This window comes from Carassius auratus, chromosome 25 (assembly GCF_003368295.1).
Source record: "Carassius auratus strain Wakin chromosome 25, ASM336829v1, whole genome shotgun sequence".
NCBI lineage: Eukaryota > Metazoa > Chordata > Actinopteri > Cypriniformes > Cyprinidae > Carassius > Carassius auratus.
Window position 1 is genome coordinate 14602041 of NC_039267.1, and position 12584 is coordinate 14614624.

Here is a 12584-nt window from a genome sequence, read left to right on the forward strand (position 1 = left end):
ATCGAGGTACGCAGTTTATTGCCTTTAATCCTTTGCCCTTTACCGTAATCTCCTGAGCACAGGTGGCTTCAGTCCGTCATCAGAGGCTTTGAAGACATTGCAGAAAGGTCAGGGGTTGATGGGAAATTGGCCAACTGGCTTGCCCTCGTGTTATCTGTCACTAGGCTTTCCCCAGGGGACAGGAGGAGTAAAAGAGATGTGGTGGGTGGTCTTCACGGACGGCCCTTTTCATCGTTATTGCCGTTAGCAGATTAGTGCAATTAGGCGGCTTGAGCCCAACATTAATTGGCACATTTGGCATCTAACTGAGATCTTATGGTGGAGTAAAATCAGGGAACTGAAGATTATGCTTAAAGCAGCGATATGTACCTATTTCTGTATTGTATGTAATGAGCGAAAACATCATGAATTCATCTTCAAAACCAGATTTTTGTCTTATCCTGAATAGTCACTAGGGTTGGGTATCGATTGGGTTTTATAAGATATCGGTGTCATTTCGATACTTTTAAAATGATACCTAAACGGTGCCTGAACCGATACTTTAAAAAATATATTTTTAAATAAATAAATAAATAAAGCCTAAAAGGGATAGCATTACAGAACATTTAAAATAAATCCATAGCATTCACACGCTCCTTGGATGCTCTCATTTCCCAAGCTTCCCTTACTCTAAGGCTAATAAATGATTTCACGATCTGGGTCATTATTTAATACAAAACCACACATAATGTTTCTACTGTATCTCTGTCAATCTCTCTGATATTTAGTTCAGATGAGTGCTGTCTGGCACTGTCTTTAATCAGTTCAGTGAATTACTGTATGCTCATTCTTTATAAACTAGCAACAATGTCGTTTGTAAAGTACAGTCTTAGGCACATAGTATTTTCACCCCACAAAAAGGGTTTTAAGTTAGTTATTTATATCTTTTGCTGTAGTATGTCAGTAGGAAATGTCAGTTTACATTTCCAAACATTCATTTTGCCATTCATTTTAATAATGATCTAGTGAGATTGTTGAATGCACAAGCAGAAGTCTGACAACAGACAACAAGACTTTTGCAGAATAGGGTATGTATAAAGTGTGTTTAATAAAATTAAGTAAATTTAAATAAGTATAACTAAAGTATGTGTTCATATGTGTTAAGGGTTAGATTTTCGCCAGAGGAAACAGTGTGATGAGCGGTGAACGGAGCGAAAACTTTACAGTAGATGAGAAACCGATTGCTCCCTCGTGACCTTTTGTAAACTTTATTTATGACAAAGAACTGCACAGATACGGATATTCTAACAATCTGTCGATAAACACAGACCTCATGTCCTCTGTTTCTGTTTGAGTCTGCTCGCGCTTCTCCGCCGCGGTCTGCAGATTGAAGAGCGCGGTGAAAGATGGAGAGGAGACCGGTCTGACGCCGGTTTCATATGAAACTTAAGGGGGCTGACTCTGAGGCGATCGCAAATTTGTGTACAGTTTATGGAGCTAAATGCTATAGTCCCACTAAAAAAGCCTAGCGACATCATGCTTCTGGTGTGCATTTCGGAGAACCAGGACAAATATTTCAATCGATCGCCCAGGCATTTTAGAGGCACTGAAATGAGGCACCATACTGGCACCGGGTTTCTGTACCCAACCCTAGTTGTCACTAACACATACCTGTGTGAATCGCCATACACCTAAACATAGAGAAGTGGCTCTGGTTAGAGTGTTCTTCTGCGGGATGCGTGCAGTTCTGTTTATTAACCCCGTGTGCCAAAAAGTACATAGTGCTGCTTCAAGATGTTGTCTTCAGTTTATCCACATGTCTTTGTAAAGTTTAAGTACTTTTTTTTATTATGTATTTTATGTAGTTATTTATTTTTATAGATTCAAATTTAATTATTTATTTTATTTTTTATTTTATTTTTGTCGTTAGATCATTTTTAAAAGTTCTTTAAAAGTACACATTTCATGTCTCTCAGATAAAAATGTATGTGATTTTATGGTTTGATAAATTATCTTCAATTCCTTATACAGTTATTTATTTTGATTGTTTATTTATTTATTTTTAATGTACTTACATTTTTTTGTTTGTTATAATTAAATTTATATTAACGCATGCAATGTTAAAGTATTGAGGCAATAGTATCAAAACAGTGTGTATTTTAATGTGGTTCAGTTAGACCTCCATTGAAAATGCGTTATTGTAAACAATTTTGTAAGCTTTTACAAACTAAGGGATGAATTGAACTTCTTTTATGTAGTATTTAAGAGCAGCAACAGTAACATTTCTTAAAATAAAGAAAAGTGAGATTTCTTTCTTTCGGTTTAATATAATGTTAATTTGTTTTTGTTCAGGCTTCATTTCATCTGCGTATATCAGATCTGTTGCCATTAAGCACAGCATTGCTTTTTAAACTGCACATCTACGACCCAGAAGGCGGCATGTTGTTTTCTGAATACTTGAATCTATTGTATTACGGTTTGAAGAGATCACATGTTCGTTTCCTTTTGTAGCTGTACGTTGTTGTCGACTAATGAGGTGAAGTTGCACCAAGGTTCCAATCAAATCAGGCTTGAACTACTGGTGCTAATCTCTCTCGGTGCTTATTAAGAGTTTACGCACCTGTGTGCGTTTTATGGATCCGTGTCCGCTGACATTTAAAAATTTGTTTGCTTTGCATGTTAGATTCAGCATTAGCTGGTGGCTCAGCATTCGATAAATCACTCATGTGCGTGTGTTTAAAGGGCAAAGAAGTGTGAATTTATGAGTGGTGTAGTAAAAAATACAAGGAATACTGTACAGCAAAGCAAATAGACTGGGAGTTAATGACAGGGACTGAACTAGAGGTGTGTTTTCAGATCGAAGTAGCATAAAAATGCTAAAATATGTATGGCAAAATGTTAGAAAAAAAATGTCTAAGTGTCTTAAAATGTATTTTTGGATTTGATAACTTGTTTTTTTATGCACTGCTGCATAGAAACAAAAAAGGTCTACATGAACTCCAAAGTCAATCTCACTAATCGACCTGTCACCCATCCTGACCCCTTCTGATTTTTAACCTTGAGCTGTCAAGAAATGTGATGACACAGAGGAAGCGATGCAGATGCAGACAAATATAAAAAGGAGAAATGAGAGGATATGGGAAAAGGGGGGAGGGGGGGTTAGAGAGCTATTCTTGGATTTTTCCATTCTCGGTCGTTTCCTTCATTGATTATTATCTTCCACTCCTGCACACTGACTCACCAGCTTGCTGTTCATTTTCTACCTTCAGACTTACTCGTGTGTGTGAGTGTATGTCAGTGTATGTCCATTTAGAGAGCATGGAGCCAAGCACATGACATGCCAGAAAATAAATTCAAACATTTTTGACCCTAGTTTTAGTAAATCTTTGGCTTGTTTGGATTAAATCAATTAGTACATCATGGGCATGATTTGTAATGGATTAAGTTAAGGGAACGAATTCTAAACTGTGGCCAGAATTTAACTAAAATGAGGAATGGATTGTAAATCATTTCTACAATGTATCTTAAATTAGGGGACAAATTATTAAATCTAGGGAATAAATTGTGGTCATTAAGTATATTTCTGCGCACATGTCATGTGGGATTCTGCGAAAGAGGTACAAAGTTTTAGCATTTATAAGGCTGAATATGAGTAATTGATGCATAACTTTTTTATTAATTATTTTATTTATTAAGGGGAAAGTGTGTAAATATATATATGTATATGTGTGTAATATTTTTTCTTTAGTAGTTAAATTTTAATAGGTGTGGCATTTTAATCCTAAATGTGTCAAAAATATGGGGGGGGGGGGGTTATGTCGTAACTCCTACTTTTCATCCTTCCGATCTCCTCCGTGGGACTCGAGACCAGTTAGTGGAGCAAGTGTCGCTCATTTCCAATCACTCCACTGGCCTTGACCCATTCCCATTCCGTTCACACAGCGCGTGCGATCCGAGAATGCGGTTGTGAAACGTGAAAATGTACTGGTGCGAGTTCGGTTGTAGAATGCCGTTTGTCACGCACATAAATAACCGTATTCTGTGTGAACGTAACCGTATTAAGGACTCGGAAGCAGAACATGAACCCATCGTATCTTTCTCTTTGCTACTTGAGTACGAAATAAACAATTCAATGTGGAAACCGTGTAAAGCTTGTGAACAATGCCACGTAACATTTACCTTAGAATAAGCTCATAAGTCAGCTAGAATAAATAACTACAAAGTTGATCATTTTGCTAAATTTATGTGCTGCAGTACTTAATTTTACTTAACCTGTTATCTACATGAAAAAAAAGCAAGGAGCTAAAGATACTGTAAAATTCAACACCTCCTATAAAATTGCATGATACTAATGAAGAAAAACAGACTGGACATATGAAAGACGTACTGTATAACAACATTTATAGGATGCGTCGAGGAGGAGCCCAAACTACACTCAGTGGCCAAGTGATGCTGACAGTTATGGTCCATGATATTGGTACAGATTCTGTGTAATAAACAACTCTTTGTGATCGTACATAACTACTCCTATATTAGAGTTTTATGTTGACATACCTGTCCTTAAAGCTACATTCCCTTTGAGAAATCACACGTTTTTTTCCTGCCAAATACTATACAAGTAACACGGAGTCCGTTGTTCATTTTGCTTTTCCTGGCTAGATCCGTCTTGCTTTAAACGAGAAGTATTTTTCTCTGATAGCTGCTCCACCCGGTGTCATATTCCATTACGGGGTGAATGCTGCGGGAAGAGAATGAGGGAAACCGAAAGAGACGGTAAGCTTGACAATTGAAATGTCAGTAAGTGGAGGGTGTCACACAGAGGAAGAGGAAAATCTATAACAGGGCTAGGAGGCAGCGACAGATGAGTGCAGGGAAGTGACAGACTGAGAAAGAAAGACTGATGCGTCTGAGTAAAGGAGGATGAAGACAGACGAGATCCAAGAAACAACAGAGAACAATAACAGAAAGAAATGAACCGGATAAAATGAGATTGACTGGGTACTGTAGATACAAACAGAGACAAACTGAAGGGAATGAGAGGGAAAGACACACAATAGTAGTTTATAGAATGTGTTTTTTTTATATATATTATTATTAACCCTTAAAAGAATGTTCCTGGTTACAGAAACTCTTTTTTTAAATCTCATGGTCAAGCATAGATGAGGTGACCCCATTAAATCAGTCAGAATAATAAATCAGCGCCTGTGAGGTGTGGAACATCTGGTTGGGCGGACAGGCAGGCGGGTCGCGTCTCAGGTGGACACACTGAGAAATCCAGCTGTGCCCTTCTGATCAGAGAGGCCAGTCGCTGTTCTCCTCTCAGCACCTGTCATCCTCTTCCTAATGAACACATTCAGCCTCGCCTCGCGCTCTCGCCACCCTGTCATCTCTCGTTAGCGCGCCGCGCCGGGGCCGGAGGACGCGCTGCGCAGGTGAGCCACGGTGAAGCAGTAATGAATTACCACCTCTGATGGTGCAGCGATACTCATATCTGTCTGACAGGGTCAGGGCGGACCATCTAAAGCAGAGGCGACACTTACTGGCTTACGGCTAAAAAATATTGAGTTACAAAGGGTTTTGCTTCCTTTATTTTATGTTTTTTTTTTATTACAAAAAAATGGAATGTTAATTTCTTATTTATTTATTTTGAATAGCTAGCCATTTTTTGCACTGATGATATTTAAATTAATTTAATTTTTTAAATTTATATGTATAGTGTTCCTGTAGCTCAACTGGTAGAGCACTGCTTTATCAAGCGCAAGGTTGGGGGTTCGATTCCCCGGGAACACATGATATGATATGATATGTAAAAACTGATAGCCTGAATGCACTGTAAGTCGCTTTGGATAAAAGAGTCTGCTTAATGCATAAATGTAATTTAATTTAATACTCAAAACAGAATACAAAGTATTAAAGAAGATCTGGTAACACTTGAATGCTTCATATATGAAGTATTTTAATGCATTGATTATGCTTTGTAAAACACCTTATAATGATTTTAAGATCACAATAATTGCAACCTCAGTTCATTAATTCTAATATTCATTATAATACTTAACTACTGTATTAATTGTCAGACAATTTTTTTATTTAGTTATTTACTGTTATTTATGAAAATATAGCATTACAATATACATTATTAATAAATTAATTATGCATTATATATAACAATGTTTACTTAGACATTTTAATATGTCAAATCAAACTCCTTTTCCTCAATTTTGAATGATGACAAATCTTTAACAGTGTTTTGAAATGAATCATTACAGATTCAACTGATTCATGTACAGTTCACAGAAATGAATCAAAATGAGACATGGTGAGTAATATTTTAAACCGTTTTGAGTGATCCAGATTAAACTATGAGTTGAGTTTAAATCGCATTCATTGCAGCTTGAACTGATTCAAAACAGTTCACAGAAATGAAAGAAATTACCCAACTCTGTACAAGTTTTATTGCATAAATGAAATAACAAATATATATTTTTATACAAATATTTTTTTATAAAAAATATTTTTTTTTAAATTATATTTTTATCCAATTATAATCATTCTTAGTCTCAATATGACCGACTGATAATTCAGATTAATCACTGAATCAAAGTAGGGCTGCCATGATATCATATTTTTACTAGGCAATTATCCTGGCCAAAAGAATTTATGATCATCATAATATCGTCTGTAGAATTGGTTTGGTTATTCATTATCACATGTGTAGTATTAACATTTATATAAGTATTTCTCATCATGGTTATCGTCAATAACAGTATAAGGTATACAGTATAAGTCCGAGTCTGTTGGAGGTTCATTTAAATAAACTGATTCACAGAACTTGGCTTTTGTTGATTGTCTAATTGGTGTTAAAGCTTAAATGAAAGCTGCTGTTAAAAAACAAGTATTAAAGACCAAATAAAAAGCTAATTAAAATCATTCCAATATTCTTTGATCTTGTATGGCCAGATAAAGCATCATTAATTTACTGTGAATATTCACCAAAGCACCTGGGCTTAGTATAGAAAGACAACCATACCTTCTTTTTTATTCTTTCAGTTCCGTGCAAGAATAAAGCTGGTGGCTGCCTTTTAATTGGTTTGCTAATTTAGATGAGGGGGGTGAAGAAAGCTGAGGAAGATTAGAGCGTGACTGCAGCATGCTTTTCTCCAGGCTGGTGACGTCTCTCATTAGGGCGCTCCTAAGGCTTGTTGTCATAGAAATTGTTGCCAAACTAACCAAAATAGAGCAGCTAAAGAAAAGCTAACAAGTTGGTAACACGGCAACAGAAAAGAATCTGGTGTGCATATGTGTGTGGCTCTGGGGAGGTGTTTGACCATGTTCTCCTCAAAGAAAGCCACAATCAAGCCATTTTAATGCATTATGAGCAAAATACCTCTGTACGGCTGGAATATTTCATTGGGATGTCCACGCCGCTGCCTGTGTTTTGGCAGTTTTATTATTCTCTATTCAGCCACTGTTTGCGTCATTGTGCTGGGAAACGGCTGACATGGTCATTCTGACTGTCAAAACCAGCAATTCATGACATCTCTAACTTTCCGTCTGCCAATCAAGATTTCCAAAGCTTGCTGTATAAAAACAAGAGAAACTTTTTTGACATCTAAAAAAAACTGACATTTTCAGAGGATTGCAAGGCTGAATAAGTTACTGTAAGTAAAACATATATTATATTATATTATATTATATTATATTATATTATATTATATTATATTATATTATATTATATTATATTATATTATACTACTAATCCTTTCTTTGCATAAGTTTTAAATTAAGTTGATTACAAATATTTAAATAAAAAAAGCAATTAAAACGATAAAATTACAAAAATTTCTATCAATATATATATTTTGGATTATTATATTATCTAATCCAAAATCATTATTATCATTGTTATTATTATTATTATAATCATAATTAATAAATTAATTACATTGTATTTTTGTATTATTCAATTAATATATTTTAAATGTAGTGTTTCACAATTTTACAAATGTTTATTAATAATAACAATAATAATAATAATAAAGTTGATGTTATTATAATAAAATTATTGACATTTATAACTGTCATAATCATTATTATATTAAATTGTTTATCCAATCCAAAATTATTATTTTAAATAATAATAATGATTTTATTTGTGTTGTTGTTGTTGTTGTGAATAATTAGAATCAGGATTATTTTAATTACACTATGTTTTTTATAATATTTAATATCATACATTTTATATATGAGAATATTAATTTAGCTGTTTTCACAAAAATATTTTAAAGTATCTGGAAAAAAACAACAACAACATGTTTTTGAACCCCACAGGATGGAAGGTTTGTAGTAGCTCAAATGAATATTCCTGCACGTCCATTAAGAGCAACTCATTAAGAAAATGAATTGCATTAGGACACCTTGCAAATGATTAGGATATTAAATGTATCTTGTGCGCTTCTCTGAGAATAACAGATGGGTGATTTCGGCAGAACTTTTTGTAATTCACAGGTGCAGCAAGTGAAGCTGAAGCACGATCTGACTGGCCCTGATCCTGACTACAGGTCCAACCTTATCTTAATTAAATGTCACCGTTCTTGGGGCATGCATTCAGACGTATAGCGCACAGTCTAAATAGCAGGCTGACAGCAAACACAAGAGTTATTAGACGTTAATTAGTTATAAATAAGCTATCAATGTTGCTGATTATCTGCTTTTGCACAAGCCTTAATTACCTGTCAGAAACTGAAGTAGATGGCACCTTTAATTCTTAATTAGTGGCCTTTATCGTAATGCATGTTTCATTCACTTCCCAATGCTCTTCTAATTTTCCGTTTATGCATATATTGCTCATGAAATGAAAAATATTCCTTCAACCGAACAGATTTGAAGACCAATGCTGTGAAGTAGAGATGTTATTCGCGTGATCGTTTTGATCACATCCCGCCCTGACCTTGCCCTGCTGTTGTTGCTGGGGTCATTAGGTCTGTTATTAGTGGAGTTTACCAGTGGTTTTCATCCCTGTGATGCTCTCATTACTTCACTCCTAACACACCGATCGGCCTCTTTCCATCTGCCTAGACGTGGCTAGCGGCATCATTAAGGCCTCCCACATATGACCAGACCCGCGCCGGGCTGACAAGAGGCCACACGCTCCCACACGCTCCTTCTGTGAGGTTTTGAGGCGTTTGTGGATTTGCATATGTTAATCGAATGAGTCGCTAATGAAGGTTGATGTGATGGGAGCATGTGACGGCAGCTCAGTAAAGCATGGCAGACATTAGCCGGCCTTGTTACGGACACCAGCACTCAGTCTTCACATGTTCTTCTGCGGTTTACAGCATCACTTTACACAGCAGACCGAGAAAGAAACTTTGGGTGAGCTAGTGTGGTGCAGCAATAGTGCAGTGTGGAATGGGAGCGGAGTCCATCCCACTGCTGCCAAAGGGAGAAAAGCTTATCAAGTGGAAACAGTACTCCGGTGGGGGTGGTGTGTGTGTGAGATACAGAGAGATTTCCCACTCGTGGAGAGGAATCCCTGTGTTGTCAACATGCCAGCAGTGCTGTGTGGGCGTGTTTGTGTGTCACTTTTGTGTGTGTGTGTGTGTTTCACGCTCCTAAAACGCTTCATTTGAGGGCATGCCAGAGCCGCTCAGCGAACGGATAAAGACATTAAACGTTTTTATGATCTCATGTCTCCTCGGTATGGCACGGCCAAGTACCACCGCTGCTTCACGAGGCTCTAAAGAGATTACACGTCGAATCATGGTGGTAATTAAGCCTATCTTGCACATCTTTTGACCATGGTCAGCTCTGATCTATCTAGATCTACCTGTGGGTAATGGGTTCAGTAAGCCGTGTCAGACAGATATGCTTTCTCCCGTGTTCTCCGTGCAGCTGGACAATGTGGACGAGCAGGCAGCGCAGATCCGCAGAGAGCTGGATGGGAGACTGCAGCAGGCCGAGAAAATAGCCAGAGTAAGACAACTTCAGCTGCTTCTCTCTTTTGGTAAAAAAAAAATACAAAAACTACACAATTGCTGATTAAAATGGAATCAAATAAGACAAGTTTGTTTTCTTACAGTTTTAAAGGTGCATTAAGTGTGTTATCAAATGAGTGCATTTCAGTGTTTCAGACACAAGACTCTTACGAATAAATTCTTTATGAGTTTGGTGAAAAAAATTGTAAAGGTCTCAAACTGTTTTGAATTTAACTCAGATCCATTACAGTGTAAATAATATAAAATAACAGCAACAACAAAAACTACAATATATATATATATATATATATATATATATATATATATATATATATATATATATATATATATATATATATATATATATATATATATATACACACACTGTATGTGTGTAATTTTTTTACTTATATGATCATTCATGCTATTTTTTTATAATTCAATAAATAAATGTCATTTAAAAAATCTGACTAATTATTTAGCAAAAAATATTATTGGTTTGGCTATTTTTAGCATATTGTGGATTGAGCCAGTCATATTGTGGACTCATTCAGAGCTGTTAAATAAATGTGAAACACTTTGAACTTTTGAAATAGCTTTTTATTATTAAATATTAGTAGTTGCGCCATTTATACAACACATTGTGGACTAATCAGTTACATTGGGAACTCGTTCAGTGAATTATTCATAGCCATTATTGAGTTAATAATATTAAATAATATAAAATGTGAAACATTTAAAAAACTAAATAAGTAAAGCTAAATAATTGTAGTGTATTGTTGATTATTCATTCATGTTGCATGAGTAAATGTAAATTGATATTAATAAACAACAATAAAAATAAAAATTCCCCCCAAATATTAATTGTTAATCTTTTATGTAATCCATTTTTGACTAATGGTAAGTTGGAATCAACTGTACGGGTGTCTTAAAGTCGCAGTGTTCATCCTGTTTCCTGCTGCGTCCAATAGGAGAGGAAGTTTCCAAAGTTTATTTCCAAAGACATGGAGATGATGTACGTGGAGGAGCTCAGGTCGTCCGTTAACCTGCTGATGGCAAACCTGGAGAGCCAACCTGTGGCCAAAGACTTCAAGCCCAAAATCAAGCCCAAACTCACACCCATGAACAGCTTCCTGGACATCGGCGATGAGAGCGACTTGCCCCTCTCCAAATCTGATGTAGTGCTCTCGTTTTCTTTGGAGGTAGATATTTGATGCCAAAGATGCCATCGTTGCTTTACAATCACCTTGCTGCTTGTGATGATTACAGCTACAAAGCACTTGAATGGTTCAATAAAAACATTAATTCCACTTGAGTAAAGTGTTTGAACAAGGAATTGTCAAAATTACATTTTTAGTGATTGGATTGTATAAACAGCTAATTGCCAAAAAGCACTCTTTGGTTGTGTTTCAATTGTCATGTGAAGGCTAATCGTGTGGTCTTGTTTCTTTCACTCAGATTGTGATCATTGAGGTGCAGGGGCTGAAATCGGTTGCTCCTAACCGGATCGTGTACTGCACCATGGAGGTGGAGGGAGGAGAGAAGCTCCAGACGGATCAAGCCGAGGCCTCCAGACCACAGTGAGTAAGATTTTATTTAAAGAAATCAATACTTTTATTCAGCAAGGACACATTAAACTAATCAAAGGTGACAGTAAAGACATCTGAATGTCTGAATATTATAGTCAAATTTCTAATAAATTTCAAACTTTCCATTCATCAAAGAATTATGAAAAGGAAAAATGTATCATGGTTTCCATTAAAATATTAAGCCACACAACAGTAGTAAATCAACATAATCAGAAGGATTTCTGAAGGATTATGTGACACTGAAAACGTAAAAAAAAAAAAAAATACCAGACTAATCTTACCAACTCCAAACTTTTTAAAGTATGGTAAACTGGAAGGTAACATTAGTAAATCCAAACAAAGGTCAGTTCTCAAACAGGGTCATGCAAGGTCAACGAAAGAGTCAAAAATCCAATATCATATCCAGTTTTATACCATAAATGAAAAATAAAGGTCAAAAACAACTACATGAAGATAGGCAGCTTTATAGCTCTCAGTGACATAGTTGTGGCATTATTTCTGATAATTGTATTTTTTTCTTGTAAATGTCACTTTATATCTCACAATGTGAGATGTATTTCTTATTTATAAACTTCATCTCACCATCAACTGTTTTATATTTTACTCTGAAGTGGAAAAAGGATGAAACGACATTTTAGAGTCTGGTGAGGGCTCCCCCTGGTGGTTAGGGGTTATTTTTATTTTTTTTATTAAAAACAGATGCAAATCCAGGTGCCAGCTAACTTTTTTAAATAAATAACACCTTTATATAGAATGTTTTTTTGTTTGTCATTCATATATATGCTATTTTTAAGACAAAAAAAACATTAAGGTTAAGGTTAACAGCATGTTCAGTTATGTTAATTCAAAGTGTTTTTTATTCAGTCCTTATTTTATTTTTTTTATTTAGAAATGCACACAATGAGCCAATCTCTTTGACCTTTTTAAGGTCACTGCTCTATTTTCATTCTATAGTACGCTGACATACAAATCCGCTGGGAACATCTCACACTTGCTTTTTATCTTCAAACCTTGAGCATGAAATCGCTCTTATCTCATC

The 12584-nt window shown here is 35.7% G+C and overlaps 1 protein-coding gene across 15 annotated transcripts in view; it reads left to right on the forward strand.

Annotated features, from left to right (window-relative positions):
- cadps2 (Ca++-dependent secretion activator 2) overlaps nt 1-12584 on the forward strand; it is a 123725-nt gene that overhangs the window by 47777 nt on the left and 63364 nt on the right. For all 15 annotated transcript variants that reach the window (XM_026202844.1, XM_026202847.1, XM_026202848.1 and 12 more), the window contains exons 4-6: nt 9874-9954; nt 10928-11158; nt 11415-11536. In XM_026202844.1, coding sequence (XP_026058629.1) covers nt 9874-9954; nt 10928-11158; nt 11415-11536 — 434 coding nt within the window. The remainder of the gene's footprint in view (nt 1-9873; nt 9955-10927; nt 11159-11414; nt 11537-12584) is intronic.